This window comes from Strongylocentrotus purpuratus, unplaced genomic scaffold (assembly GCF_000002235.5).
Source record: "Strongylocentrotus purpuratus isolate Spur 01 unplaced genomic scaffold, Spur_5.0 spur5_scaffold_21, whole genome shotgun sequence".
In the NCBI taxonomy this organism is placed as follows: domain Eukaryota; kingdom Metazoa; phylum Echinodermata; class Echinoidea; order Camarodonta; family Strongylocentrotidae; genus Strongylocentrotus; species Strongylocentrotus purpuratus.
In genome coordinates, this window is record NW_022145607.1 from 9,649,917 (window position 1) to 9,666,549 (window position 16,633).

The following is a 16,633-nucleotide window of genomic DNA, read 5'->3' on the forward strand; positions in this document are numbered from 1 at the left end:
TCATGCTTATCTGACCGTAATTAAATGCCTAAAACCCCTGAGTTTCTCGGGGCTGGGCGCCTTGATCTCCATCGGGGCTTTGCCCCTGGACCCCACGCCAATTTACGATCCACTTGCTTCGCTCGCTTTGCTTTACCTGATCGTAAATACTTTAGCCCCTCCCTCCCACTTTGAAAACAGTTGCCATGGTCTGCGTAACATGTAAGAATGGTGGTGATGCGGACTTTGCCCCCCCCCCCCCCCCCCCTCAAAAAAAAAAAAAAAAAAAAAAAAAAAAAAACGTTTTTGCTCATTACGCCACTTGCTCCCTCGTCCCTCGCATTTCGTCCACCCCCTCCCCCCTCCGGTCATGAAAAGAAATCGCCGCCCCTGGTAGTGAGCGTCTGGAAAATGGCGCCAGGAAAGCTCCCCATGGAGTGGAGAATGTGCATATATCGTGAGCGGGCAGGCAAGCTGGGGTAATAATGTAGCTGTATAAAGCGCTTACAGACACCACCGATGTACTATATAAAGCGTTATATAAAAACGGAATATTATTTTTAAAGCCGATTATTATTATTATTATTATTATTATCATTAATATTATAATCATTTCAAGTAAAAACCTGCCTCTATCATGCAGATTAATATAACTTGTTACGCCAAACATGTCCATGACAATATTCACTGTCTTATTCCCACTTCCCTGGGTGTTCCAATCTATTTTGAAACGGGGGGGGGGGGGGGGTAATATACGTGTAATTTTGTCGGTGGGTATGATTTGTATCAAAAAATAAAAAAAATACTAGGCCTATCCTGTATTTAAATCTTAGAAAGCGATAGAGAGAGAGAGAGAGAGAGAGAGAGGGGGGGCGGCGATAGTGAGATATATAAAGAGAGAGGGAGAGAGAGGATGGGGAGGAGGGGATAATGAGAGCCAGAAAGAGATGTGCGAAGAGGACAATATACCCAATAAAACGAATAATGTCAAGTATGAGAAACTCAACCAACATATTTGTAATTATTTCTAATATTTTGGCATGAAAGCTAGATACTATAAATAATTTGTTACTTTCCCTAATAGACTATTTTGTTGTAATGTAATCAAATCTAATGCATTTTACATTATTGTTTCGTTGACCTGTTACAAAATTGTCTTTTAGTAGTCAGAATGCGCATTGCATGCATTAGTATTATTGTTGCTCTATGAAGGACAAACGTTATGACTTGTCCTACTTTATATACAATACGTAATGTATGCAATTCGAAAATGGGCTATTTTGCCAGTTATACAATAATTGTTATTGTTGTTGATGTAGCGTAAAGGGGACTAAAATACAATATGTAAATATACGATTTCGTAGTTAGCACATGGGTCAACTGACCCCAAATATCCACAGATCTTTTACTCATGGAGAAGTCCCAATTTGTGTATTTTAGAATAATCAATGCCAAAGTCATGTATGTGCTTCATGAATAGCTTATGTTTGCCCTCTTGTCACTATGAACATGACGGACAAAGAAAGCGGACAAAATATACAGTCCCTCAGGTAGACAAAAGAACATCCCTTCACTGCTATTATGTAAAAATGTGTAGAACGGGTGAATTAATATGCATGTGACACCAGTCCTGTTCTACACATTTTTACATAACAGCAGTGAAGGGATGTTCCTTTGTCTACTTGAGGAACTATATATTTTGTCCGCTTTCTTTGTCCGTCATATTCATAGTGTGTGTCATAGAATGTACCGTAGGTGCACATATGAATAATGATTACATAACATGAGCACGTATTCATCTCGGTGGGTTTACAGGGAATTCCACGCATATTGAATTAAATAGACTGAGTGTGATACTTATAGACTACTCATCAATCCATAAAAATCTCAACAAAAAATATATTTAATATGCCTCCGTGCGTTCCACCGTACGGTCAATAAAACATCTCATTACATAATATATTGAACCGCCTCATATACGACATCATAAACACAGCAATACTCATTCCAGGTGATTAAATATCACAAACAACATGCTGGATAAAAATATGGAAAAAATTCCGTGTTATTATATAGCGGTAATTATATATACACTCTGAATGTCTACCAATCTCCTAAAGTCGTATAATTATGAATCAATGCCACGCCTAAAAAAATGCAAAGCCGTCTGTATAGACGCAACACAAATCAAGTCAAGCTATAAAACAAAACTTTCATGTTTTAAGATAAGTCGTATAACATCACTATTCCTATAATTGCATTGATAGCAAAGTAAAAATCAATTTTATGTTTAATTATCTCTACATACCTGTGTATAAACTGTAACAAAATATATACAGGCTACCTTGACAGCTTGAATGACATAGGTACGACCATGGTGAAACTACCGGCTTGGTTTAAAGCCCCATAACACTGTCCTACTTGTAGCTACCTCCTCCCTCTATATATGTTTTTTTCTTATGTTAGACGAGAGCTGAGTTAATGAGATAGCCACCTGTCAGTGACCTCGCTGTGTGGTCTAATCCCTTCTGGCCCAGTAGTGTTGACGGTCTTTAATTTAAGTGGACGAATGTCGGTTATACAAATGCCCATCAGGCCCTTGCCTGACATACCTCCACCGGCTCCACGTCTATCACGTTAATCAAGGGACTACGTTGCCCTTAGAGTAAGTATACAAGGCCCACGTGATTATAAAAGTAATGTAACACGAATGTATAAATCAACCACACCCAAAGTTATGTAGGGTGTTCTTAAAGAAGTTTGGTCACTACAAGATCATAATTGAGAGACCAATGGTGAGAGCAGCCAGTGGCATGTCAATGTCCTGCCACAGTTAAGTCCAACTTAAAGTCGATCCTATCTTTGTGAAACGCTCCCAGCAGGCGCGTAAACAGGGGGGGGGGTTGGGGGGTTAAACACCCCCCTTTGGTATTTTTATGTGTGTAAACCCCCCCCCCCCAATCACCCCCCTAAACCCCCCCCCCCCTTTGGATTTTTTTTTTTTTTTTTTAATTATTAATTATTATTCCCATGGCTGACCTAAAAAGGTGACCTTACCCCCCCCCCCCCCCAACGGAGCCAAAAGTCAAATTTTCAAATTTCGAGACCAAAAAAAAAGAAAAAGTGTCCTCTTCCCCCCCCCCCCCCCTCGCTTATTTAGCGACTGGCTGAGTCGTTGCGATTTTTTTTGGGACCAAAAAAAAAAAAAAAAAATGTCCTCTCACCCCCCCCCCCCCCCCCCCCCCCTCCCCCCGGTTTATTCAGAGGCTGGCTGAGTCGTTGCAAAATTTTCGTTTATTTCCCACTTAAAGACTTTGGCCTGCAAATGGGACATAGTAGGCCTACCTTTAACAAAAAGAAGGGACCGAACTACATAAAGAAAAAAACAGTGAGACAGAGTGGTCTTGTGGATAAGACTGATCGCTTCACAATGCAAAGATATGGGTTCGATTCCCAGTTTCTCATTTACCCTTATTTTATTTTGTATTTTGTATACATGTAGCCCATGATTTTTAAAATATGTTAAAAGGGACCCCCCCCCCCCCCCCAACTAAAGAAGAATGTACCCTCTGTGCATAATTGAGTAATGATTACATAACATTCAGGAACAACATTCGTCTCGACGGTTTTAAGAATTTTTGCCAAAATACTTTCTCCGAAGTGGCTACGACGACTCAGGCGTGGCGAGATTTCAATGGGCATGATTTACGATCTGTAATCGGATTGGATGAAAGTTTGCGCGCAGCATGTGACGTCACCAAACTTGATCCAAGAGATACTAGTCTGCCAGTGCATACGCAATTTTGACTTTTTTACAAAAACTTAGAAAAGTCGAAATCAACCTGAAAAATGCAGAACTCGTATGTCTGAGTAGCATAATGATGTTTTGTTCTTCTTCTTCAAACAGGGAATAGAAGAGGGGCCGTGCGGTGGGGGGGGGGGGGGGGGGGGGGGAAGGGTCACATCACTTTGGCTTTCAGGTATAGCCCATAGGCGAGGGATTTATTGCCTGAATTCATTGATTTAGCTCCATCTTATCGAGTATTGTTCTTCCAAGGAAGATGACTTAGCAAATAAAATGTTGAAACACTCAGATTTTGGTCGGCCATTCCATTGGATTCGTGTATATAATATTCTCGATTTGACTCAATAATTCTTGTTTATATCTTCTTGATGTATAAATATTGGGAATTTTTAATTTGATATCATCCGGGGATATCATAGAATGTCCATTGCTACCACATACAAGCTTACTGTCACAATACAAAACATTGTGCCTTCGAAAGTCCAGACTACCCGGATCCCTTAGTCACATGCGCTATATAGCGAGATCGCGCTCGCTCGATCGCATACACTGTATAGATTCTACATACTAATTGCAGCCATTAATAGTTGGTCGACCTTAATAGTTTCATGTACGTGTGGAATAAGTGCAGTCCCAGCTCAGGAGCACGTAAATCTCATATTTTGTGTTGATTTGATTTGAAGGGAAGACTTACATCTCGCCATGTCTACGGAACCGGGAGTAGAGAGTATGTATTTTAAAATTATTGACGAACTAGATATGCGTGTGTTTAGAATAACTATTATAAGGAGTAATTGTGTTTGTGGGCAATCTTGAGTGCACTAGCAGATGACAGCTCTGATCATTATGCATTGGAGTGATATTAGCAGGCTGTACAGGCAACCAGTTGCAATACTACTAGTATAGTGTACTCTTCTGCCATTTCTTTGTATTTCAGTAGGCGGCACAGCCTCATCGTCTGCAAGCACAGACTTTGTTTTGAAGTTGTGTTTTGTTTGTTACATGTAGTTGTTCCAATAGTCGGTCTCTTTTTGTAGTGTAATCAAAATCTAATGTAGATCTAGACTCTAAAAAAAAGTCTAAGACTGTCATAGTTACTTGGTAGTTAGTAAATGTACAGACAACTTTATCAAGTGCCCGACTCGTTCTACTCTTCTCGTGTGCTTTTGCTTTATAGTTGCAGGTCAGAGAGTAAATAGGGACTTTTAGATTTGCGTGGACTGAAACGTGTGACGTCCATTCAAGACAGTGCATTAAAAGGACGTCGATCGTAGCATAGACCTATTGTCTTGGTGTGAATCTAAAAGTCCGTAATGTTGGACTTGTTCCTACCAATACCGATAAGCTCTCGAGCTTTCGTGGGTTATCCTGTTCAAGCTGACTTAACTTTGATCTGTTATTAAATTGTATGTTGGAAGCTTGGCCAATAAAAATATATCAATACCAATCACCAATGCTTGCTTGTAGGCGTACTGTGTAAATACAGCTTCTGATAGTGGTAGGCAATTTTTTAATTTGTATTAATATTTGCCTTGTTGATGGCCTGAATGGCCTATGGCACTCAAACTAATACAAAACACAAAGTCAGTTCAAAGTCTTCTGATGCATCAAATAAGATAACCAAAAAACAAACACTGATTGAAATCATTTTCTCACAGAATTAGATTGATAGTGATAATTACAAACCTTTCCATTTCTCTGTGTGTGCCAAAAAGACTTCTAATATACCGGTATATACTTGTTTTACATTCAAATTTGATATTTTTTTAAATAAACTGTTCAAAAGGTTAAAGGCATATTAATACATTGTAGATTAAGACTATTAAAGTCCATCATTTTTTTTTTTTTGGGGGGGGGGGGGGGTAATTAGATACTGCATGGACCTCAGCAGATCTTGATGATATTTAAATAATGAAGAAAACAAATATTGTACACAGATCTATATGGGCATAGAAATGCTTTTGTAAAGGTGAAATATTTCAAAAAATGTTTGTTGCTGATGATATTTTATATAACTACAATTAAACACTTCTATGAGCTGTTAGTTGTGTTTGTACATGTAAATATATTGTTCTGGAGTACTGTCATCAGAAAACTGTAAATCTAGCATGTAATTAGTTTGCTACACTATGGCTTAATTTACACACCATGGGAAAGCTACACAATATGACAACAGTCCAATTTCTTTAAAAAAATAAATATATAATATATAATTACAGATTCTTATATGCTTCTTATAAGTATCGGCTTGCATGATGCAACCGTAAGCCTATACTCATCTACTGTATAGCTTCTTAAATGTATGATAAACTGGGGCATCAGGTTGGTTCTGCTTATGTGTCCTTGATCTGCTTTTGTGTCCATTGTGCAAGACAGCATGAGGCAGTTCGTAATCAAGAACGTGATTGTTGTCCTCCTTCTTCTTCAAGATAATCTGCCTCTTTCAATACTGAAGATTCTTGCATGAGGAAAGAGGACACGTTTATCAAAGTAACCATGGTTTCATTCATCACGTTAGTGTCAGCTTCACTGTGGCGTAGCGCTATTGTCCATTGGATAGCTTCATGTAGATTGTACCTTGTAATTTCCTCTGACTTATTTGGTTTTAATGAAAAAATGTAGTCTTGCTCCCAGGCCCATGGGATGATTTTCTCCTGTATCATTCTTCAGTTAATTCTGAATTCAAAATGCCTCCGGCCCTCCAACTAGAAGTATAGATGTAATTTATATCTGTGAGACACCCCCCCCCCCTCGTCCTCCCCTATCAATGGACACATTTGTTGTAAAAGTAGGGAGATTTAATTTGTATACTTTAACAAAGGATTCGTACATCTTTGTCATGATCTAAATTTCTTGTTGGTTTTCTAGTTACGATATATATTCCCCCTCAATTTTCTGTGGATTTTCTGGATTTGAAAGTAAAAGAATTTTTTGTCCAACTGTTCCCTACCCCTAAGATAGATATGATATTGCTATCATTATTTGAGACTCAATATTGTGTGTGACCTTCATTAAAATGTTCATGTACTGTCTGTTTAGAGCAAGATGGGCATTAAATCATTATTCTACACAGGGTTAATACCTTTCTAGCTCAAAATAGAGTATATTTTCATCCATCATTCAATACAATCATACCTCTCCACACTCATGAAATTGTGTTCGTGCATAATATGAAGGTCATGCATACCATCAAGGTCATGCATAATATGAAGGTCATGCATAATACCAAGGTCATGCTCTAGTCTGAAGGTCATATCGTCCAAATATGGTATAACTGGGCATCGGTTATTGTGAGCGTGCACTGATGATTGGCCAGCTGTCTATATGTCAACTGGCACCTCCAAATAATCAAATGATTATCAGTCCTTATGAATAGTAGACAAAATGGGCATTGGGGAATGAGACCAACTAGAAATTAGACTAAATGAGCAGTAGACCAAATAGTACGTAGACTAATTGGAGAAAAGACCAAATGGAAATTAGACCTTATGGCTATTAGCATAAATGGTCATTAGACCAAATGATAAGTAGACAAAATGATTATTAGACCATGTGGATAGTAGACGGGCTGGGAATAGACCATTTGGTAGTAGACACCATGGTTATAGGCAAAATGGCAATTCACCCTCTAAGTATGTTTGTCTGTCTGTCCCCAGAGGTGCTAGTAACAGGTGCTTCAGGGTACATAGCAACTCACATCGTGCAGCAGCTCCAGGAAGCTGGGTACAAGGTCAGAGGGACTGTCAGGAGTCTGACCAATCCCAAGAAAGTTGGACCACTCAAGGAACTCTGTCCCAATGCAGCTCATGAACTGGAACTGGTGGAAGCCGACCTTACCAACGAGGCATGCTGGAAAGAGTGAGACTTGGCATTTTAATTTGAAAACATGACAATTGTGAATTTAGTTTAGAGGTCTATATTTTTATTATCTTGTTCAAGGTTTCTTGGACAGTAAGATAAGGAAAACAGACACTGATGAAACATCCCCCCCAAAACATGCTCTACTTAATTAGAAATTTGTTAACACAGTGATAACAACTTACTTTGGACAGTCAACATAAAAAAAAAGAAGGCGATGGTGTTTTGAAAATCATATCACACCTTTATCCTCCAAAGAAATAATCATTATACTCAAAAGAAAACATCTAGTTGCCTTGTGGTTCAACCCAGAACATATCAGGTAAAAAGTTATTCCTTGAATGTTTCAGCGCCTTAAAAGCATCATTTAACAATGTTAAATCTGCGATAAATGGCCATACCTGTACATGTTATCAGTGTCTGTGATATGGTGTAATATTTAAGCCCTAAAAAATTAGGCTTTAAAATAATGATAAAGTGCCTCAAAAAAGTATAACTCTTTGAGTAACCGGTTTTACTGTACTCATTTTCCCCAATAGACTATAGTGCTATAAGGAAAACGAAAATGAAATTTCGATTTCCAATCATAAATATCTTGATAAACAGACAGGTGATCTGCTTGTAAAAGTCATGGGGTTCCTGACTGACCTAAAGGTTTTTAATTATGATTGCAGCATGAGCTAAATCCAGGATTTGTTCAAAATCTGAGGCAATGTTACCAAGTCACTTTAAGGCAGCTGGGCTAAAGCAAGGACTATTAGACACATTGAACATCCTGGATATTCGCGCAATTTTAATGTAGCCATTAGTAGGGGTGAAACAATTAAAATGTTATTTATTTCCTCTTTTTTCTGTGATTCATTTATTCATCATTCTGACCGAATATGTGATTTTTGTGACCAGTTTTTTAATTTTGTATCCACTATTATTATTATTATCAATTTCCTTATAAACAACCCAATTTATATAAGTACCTACCCAAATTCTCTCAATGTTAAATACAATTATGAAATATTGTACTCATGAGCTTACATTCATTTGTTTGATAATGAATGTGGAATAATTTGATTGTAGCACATTATTATTCATTTATTTATGTGATCAGATTTTCTGTGACCTTGTGTACGTTATTTCTACCATTATCTATCTGTTTGTATTTTTATTTTTATTTGAAATCCAACCTCAAAGTTTTGGTTGCAATAAATAAATGATGATTAAAATCTCTTTGCTCTATATCAGTGCTGTCCAGGGGTGTAGCCATGTCATCCACACCGCCAGCCCTTTCCCAGACAAGAGCCCTAAGGATGAGAACGTAGTCATCAAACCTGCTGTCGAGGGTACTACCAACGTTCTCCAAGCATGTGTGGATGTGGGTGGGGTCAAGAGGGTGGTATTGACCAGCTCTGTCGCTGCAATCAGTGGTAAGTGATATCATCTTTGACCAAATAAAAGTAGTAATCTGCTTTTCCTCTTGTTTCTTTGATTTCTCGTATTTTATTTTATTTTCTTCATCCTGTTGTTCATCATCTTCTACTCTTTATTTCTTCTGCCTACTTCTCTTGTCCTTTTTGTATTTTCCCTTTCTTCATATTCCCATTGGTATTTTTGTTGTTGTTATTCGTCTTCTTCTTCATCTTATTTTACTTCCTCTTCCTCTTCTTTTTCTTCTTTTTATTATTTTGTCCTTCTTGTTTTTAATAATGTTTACATGTATATCTGTATTTGCATCAAGTCATCCATTTGTACTGTTAAGTTTTTTTTTTATTTTACCAGGCAAGCAGGACTATTTATTATATAATATGGACTGGCCTTGAGGGAGATACAACATATATTTCCCAAACTAGACTCATATTGCCCCGAGTCAAAGACGAGAGCAATATGGGTCTTGTGAGGGCAATATATGAGGTATCTCCCGAAAGTTAAGCCTGTCAATATTGTTATTGTTATCCAAATCAGACATCTAGAGCAAATACATAAATCAACCATGACAATCTCAAAGATCTGAAGAAACTTTGTCAAACCAGCACCGTGCATCCAGTGCTTGACAAAATTTTCGATAATAATTGCGCCTCGAAATAGAATTTCTAGGTAGATGGCGCTATAGAAATGCCTATTGATATTATTATAACACTGCAACCAGTGTGCATTTGGTGTGATTATTACGTCACAATAGAGTGCGCGCAAAATGTGCAGGTTCTTGTACGCATAATAGATGCGCAATGAAAATGACGAAATACGGCGCAGTGAATATGAGACTTTATTTCCTCCTTTTTTAACACGTGAAGTCCATAGGCTTTTTCATGAGAGGGTAATATGGTCTTATATTTACTGATTAGCTCTTTTAGGATTACAAGAAGTGTAATATGATTTTGTAAAACCACTGCTCAGATGTCTGATACAGGTAATAATGATTGTTATTACAATTGCTCATCCTTTTATGAAAGCTTATTATTGTTTTTTTCTTCAAATACTTCATTCTTACCCAAACGCAGGCTCATTTAAAATGTAATGCTTTCTTGTTCCTTTTTAGATTTAACAGAAACTAACACAGAACCTATAACAGAAGAAACATGGAGGAATATGAACAGCCCTATGGAAGATGCTTATGGGAAAAGCAAGGCATTAGCAGAGAAAGCGGCATGGGACTTTGTAGAGAAACTACCAGGTACATATGCAGATAGTTTTACATCATCTGTTTTGAGCCAGTAGGGTGTGAAGTCTGTGTTAAAGCATATGAGTTTATTCCATTCTGACTTGCAGGAGACATAATCGAGGGGTCAGTGACACAAAGACTTAACTCCATTTTGGCCACTTTGAGAAAAAGTGGTTTATGTGTCACTGAGCACTTGGGCCTTGAGGAGTTAAGCCTATGTTTCACTAGCCATTGACTTCAATGGGGTGTTAGGTAGAGTTAAGTCTTTGTGTTTCCTGGAAAGCCCACATTTTTCTGAACATTTTGATATCAAATACTCATTTTGGCAAATATGGAGTTACGTCTTTGTTTCACTGAACCCTCGATATATCCTACCAGGAAATGAACAGTTTAGTAAGGATATAAAAGTATAAACAAACATTTCTTTGGATTGTCAAATCATTCAAGTTTCTGAAGTCAGTACTGTTGCCGTGTACGATTGTACCGATTTAGTTATTTATAAGTCAAAGTATTTTGTTTCTGGAGATTCCCATGGAGTTCAAATTTCCTCTCTTTTTAAAAGAAGGAGATTGATATACGCATGGTGTAAATAACCATATATGTGGTACAACCTCAAATATTGACCTTTGCATATCCTATCTGTAGGATTGATTATGATTTTGGCTTATCTTTAAATCAATGTGTTACTATGTCGTACAAAACAAAAGTATCTGTATTGGTGCATGACAGGTGGTGGAGTATGCCAAAGTTTAATATGGGTCTTCATATTCAAAGTACAAAAAAAGAAAAAGAGAAGATAATCAATGCAAATGATCCTGTGAAAGAAAGTTTTCAGACTCTGTCTATACCAATCTTGCACACCATTCTTGCACGCTCTCTCATACCTGTTCAGCTGAATCCAAATTTGAGTTGGCTGTCATCAACCCATCCATGGTTCTTGGTCCTGTCATCTGCGGAGTTCCAGGAACCAGTGTAGAGGTGATCCGACGTATCCTAGAACGAGACCCGCCTGCCATTCCCAAGCTGAACTTCCCTGTATGTGATGTCAGGGATGTTGCTAAGGCTCATGTCGTCGCTATGACACACCCTGATGCACCAGGTATCAAAGTCACTACCAAGTTTAAATTCAAAATGCAGTTGAACCTGTCTTAAAGGTATAGACCAGTTTTGGAAAGGCCCCCGCCCCCTCTCAAAAAAATGAAAAGGTGATTATTTTAACAAATGGAAGCTATCGCGCCAAATGGAAGCTCTTCTTACCAATCATGTGAAAGAATATGTTTTGAGTAATACGTGATGATACAAATTTTGCCAGGAAACCGCCTACTAATTGATATATTTGGTAAATTATTGTATCTATCCAGACTGGATAGATATATCGTGTAGTCCCATATACATCTTTCTGTGAACAGTACTTGTAACTTTACCAAGACTGGGCCGAATTTCTTATCATTTTGATAATTCCAGAACTAGTATGCAGTACACACCAATACTTATATGCTAGATGATCGACCTTTTCTAATCGATTCCACAACGTTTCTTTCACAATGCAATCGCATGTCCAGAACTGGTCTATACCTTTAACAAATGACCTTTTGCGACACGTTTGTCCTACTGACTAAACAAAGCAACTGTTATTTTGCTCAAATTTCACACTGTGTTTTTATTAGAATACAAAGAAACTTTTCCAAACACATAAATGCTTCATACATTGTAAATATGAACAGATATTAATTCTCTTAAGTCTGAACTACTAACAGTTCTGTTGTCAGATGTTTTCCTGTTAATTTTTTACACATTTCAGATAACCAATGGTACATTCACATTTTTCACTGTAGATGGATAAATTGTCTTGCCTTCAAATTTAAAACATATTTAAGCACACACAACAAAAATATAAACGTTTGTGAAAAGTCTGACAACTAGTTGGAAAGTTATTATTTCTTGTACATACTTAATGACTGCAATCTATCGGAAGATAGACCAGTGTCTGAATCTTCTTTTGAAATGTTTTCTAATTTTTTTCATCTTTCAGGTCATCGTCATATTGTTTCTCCACACAACATGTGGTTTCGAGAAATGGCAGATGTTCTCAGGGAGGAGTTTAGAGACAAAGGCGAGTATCATTTTATTTTATTTCATTTCATGGTGAAAGAAACCTTGGCCATTCCTAAAGCATATTTTCAGAGATACGGTACTAAGAGATTATCCAACTGGTACAATTCATAAAACATATATAATAATTTATTGCGCAGAAGCTAATCAGAGTTGTAGCATGCATAGTGTAACATGAACTAGGGAGGCACATCTCCCTGCTGGAACACCAAAAGTATATACTTGCTGATATTTTTGTATAACATTATGTGATGTAATCTTTCTTATACCTGAATGACAAGTTTTGGTGTAAAGTGGCGTGATCAAAGTAGTATGGGTATTTATACTACCGATTTAGCTCATGCTGCAATGATAATTATAATCCTTAAGATCAGTCAGGAACCCCATGACTTTTACAAGCCGATCGCCTGTCTGATTATCAAGATATTTATGATTGGAATTTGAAATTTAAACATTTGTTTTCCTAACGGTTTTCATAACCCTACAGTCTATTGGGGGAAATGAGTATGGTAAAACAGTCACTCAAAAGATTTTTACTTTTTTTAGGCACTCTATGATCATTTTGAAGCGCAATTTTTTAGGGCTTCAATATCACACCATATCACAGACATTGATAACACGTAGGGCCAAGCATCTCAGATTTAACATTGTTAAACAATGCCTTTAATTGTTTTTGATTCCTGTATAGGTTACAAGCCCCCGAGAATGATGGCTCCACCTCTACTACTCAAGATGGTCAGCTGGTTTGATTCCACTGTCAAGTATATCCTACCACTCCAGGGACATAAAACCACATTGTCTAATCACAGGGTAAATATCTACCATTATTTATACCCAGGGGCATTTCTAATGAGGGGGGGGGGGGGGGAGGTGGGGGTTCAATGGGGGAACAAAATGTAGTTGAATTCACTCCTAATAGACCATGTTCATAATTTAATCAAATTTAATGCATACATCTTTGTTATAAGTGCCATGTTACAAAATATTTCATTCACCTCTTATGAATAATTGTATTTCAGTAGTCAGAATGCAAATTGCATACATTAATTGTTGCCAGGTAGGACAAACATTATGGCTCGTCCTACCTAGCAACACTTAATGTATGCATTTGCATACTGACTACCGGTATTGAAATATAATTATTTGTAACATGTGAATGAAACGATTTGTAACAAGTCACTTAAAGATTTGTGCATTAAATATGATTACATTACCAAAATGGCTTATTGTGCAATTGAAAAAGATTAATATTCTACTTTCTTGCTGCATTATAGTTTACTCCATCATGAATCCTTCTGATTTTATTGATTTTATGATATCTTTTTTGTACCTTAAGGACATGAAATCTTACCTTCCAGATATATTATCAAGTTGACACTTTCTGTGTTTTTTTGTTGTTGTTGTAAATTGTATATAATAAATGTAGTCCAAATACATACAAAGTTGCAATTAATTGTGCAAATTTATTGATATTTTATTTAAAGTGGCATGATCAGATTAGTTTAAAAATCTAGAAGCTCTTTCAGAGCAGCAGAATCTTCAGAACATTTAAATAACTGGAGATACATTTTTTTCTTCATGTATCTGTTCATGTAAATGCTTTATTTTATCTTGAAATATTTCATGTTCTCTAATTCATGTATCTGTATGTAAAATCATTTTACCAGCATCTCTCTGTGTCTCATTTTCTGTACCTACAGTTTGTTATTTAAACAAAAAGACAAGACAAGCTTTGCATTATTATGTCATCTTCAATCAACAAAAAGGAAATTCATTCCGTGAAATTTCTTCTTCTTTTAATTAGTTAACTGAAGTACTTGGCATCAAACCATACGAGCCCAAGGAATCGCTGATAGACATGGCTTACACCTGCATAGATAAAGGCTTCATCGTCAGGAAGAAAGAATATGTCAATCCCAAGACTCAACAAACACAAACAACAGAGGGCGCTAGTGCTTCACCTTAGAAATCTGACTTGACCTACAGTGCAACTCAATCATACAAGTATTATACAAACCTTTTTTACAAAGCCTTTTGATTGATCATAAAGTTAATATTGAGCGTAAATCTATGGCTCATCATCAAACTTCAAACTTGAGATCAATCATGACTCTTTATAAAACGCGGCCGTGATGTGATTATTATTTCTATGTTAAGAGCAATCATGATCGCAAGAAACTTGAGAAATCAACTGCAGGCGTTTTCAATGGCCTTGCCCAACATCTTTTATGATATATGCAAAGTTTGCATTGCAAATACAGTCAAACCTGTCTATAGCGACCGCCCAAGGGAAACACAAAAAGTGGTCTTTGTAGACAAGTTCTTTAAAGGTACTATGTCCCTTTTGCAGCCAACCTCAAATTTTGTAGAATTCTTGTTGCAGGAATTATGAATATGTCATGTATGTCCTATCTGTGAAATTTAAACGTTAGCAGTGTCCTCATATTCAAATTATGCAAAGAAACCTGTTTACTTGCTAGACTTCACTGTTAGACACTATTGAGTGACTGACTGGCTTTTTTTCTTCTTTGGTAATAACATACATGAAAAGAGTTGTAAAGGGTACATGAGCATTTGTCTACATCAATAACCCACTTCTTGTGATGGCCAAGATTAAACTGATTGAATCTTTGCGCAGCATAAAACGTATGACCATTCGGTACAATTGTCTGAAAATCAAGACTATTACTTTTGGGCTCTATAGCCCTAAAGTCGATTTGACTACTAATAGTCATTATTTTCCCACTTGAAGACATTTTAAAGCCCCACCTTTTTTTAGGGAAGTTCTAAATTAGTATTATCTTTCAAATGCAGTTGGAATTTAACTTTTTAATTTTTTTGGCCTGCAAATGGGACATAGAACCTTTAAGTACATGTTTCAATGAGAAACCATTTTCAAGGGAAACAAAAAATGTGGTCCTTGTAGACAGGTGGTCTTTGTAGACAGGTGGTCACTAAAGCAGGTTTGACTGTATTAGAATAACATGAAGTAATCAGAACATGATTCCTAAAGACAACGTGATTACCATATTGAGATTTTGAATTTGATAGGTGTCAGATTGCTTCATCATGTCTATCTGGAGTTTGGACAGCTGTAGTAGGTTTGTCAGTGTATAAAAAGTTCTTCTTCATATTCATATAGCATCATCTTCCATGAGATGGCTCATCAATGAATTTAATATAAAGCCTCAATTTGTTCTAACAGGTACTAATACATACACTAGTACTACTAATAATAATTGGATTTCTATAATACCAGGCCTGATAAAAACCCGATTTAAATGGGTTTTCTGATTTTTTTGTATTTTTCCCGATTTTTTCCCGATTTTTTTTTTCTTCCCGATTTAAAAAAAAAAAAAAAAATCTGGTTTTTTTTTTTTACCAGATTTTTTTTCTTCTTCGCTATTAATTTTATCCTGATTTTCCTGATTTCCAACTTATTTTCTCTGTTCTACCCTATTTTTTTCCCAAATTTCCCTATTTTTTCCCAATTTTCTCACTCGAAAGGGGGGAATGTTGTAAGATGCCATTTTTTCCCCGCGAATCCTCTTCTTTTTTTTTTACTCAAAGGGGGGCGTGGTTGAGGGGAAAACAAAAAACCTATTTTTTTTTTAGTGCTCACTATCACCCCTGTAATACATACTAATAATGATAGCTCGTTCTTATATAGCACTTTTCAGGACCGCAGGCCCTCTCAAAGCTCTTTACAGATATATATTAATACCTGAACTGAGTGAAGGAAAAAAAGCCCAAGTTTTTTTTAAGTGCATCAAATTTAATGCTATATATCGGTGTGTTGGCTCAGTCAGTAGAGCGTCCGCCTCACAACCAGGAGGTCGTGGGTTCGTACCCCAGCCTGGTCATACCAAAAGATGTCAAAAGACGGGAGTTGCTGCTACCTTGTTTGGCGTTAGCAATAAAGGATAGAGCAACGTCGATCTGTCGCTGCTCAGTGGCTGAGCTCACGATCAATTGGGCAAAAAGAATTTCCATTTTTCGGTTTAACTCAATAAAATTTGGAGTGGACTTTAAAATATTATTATTATATTGTACATGTTTATTACCGGTATACAAGTTAGTTGGGTCACATAGCATGTATGCCGCTTGAGACAATATATGAGAAAATGCAAGTTCTTTTCTGATATCTGTTAAAGCTAGCCCTGATGTGCAATTTTGTTATTAAAGAGCAGCTGATCATTATGCATATAATGACAAATCACGGGAAG

At 36.8% G+C, this 16,633-nt stretch overlaps 1 protein-coding gene across 1 annotated transcript; it reads left to right on the forward strand.

Annotated features, from left to right (window-relative positions):
• The first annotated feature begins 4,337 nt into the window (after nt 1–4,337).
• On the forward strand, nt 4,338–14,756 carry LOC577256 (putative NADPH-dependent methylglyoxal reductase GRP2). Its single transcript, XM_003730402.3, has 8 exons — nt 4,338–4,511; nt 7,441–7,642; nt 8,882–9,063; nt 10,173–10,307; nt 11,188–11,394; nt 12,328–12,408; nt 13,096–13,217; nt 14,212–14,756. Exons 1-8 carry the CDS (start codon nt 4,487–4,489, stop codon nt 14,371–14,373), a joined length of 1,116 nt encoding a protein of 371 aa, XP_003730450.1. The 5' UTR covers nt 4,338–4,486; the 3' UTR covers nt 14,374–14,756.
• The last annotated feature ends 1,877 nt before the right edge of the window (nt 14,757–16,633 follow it).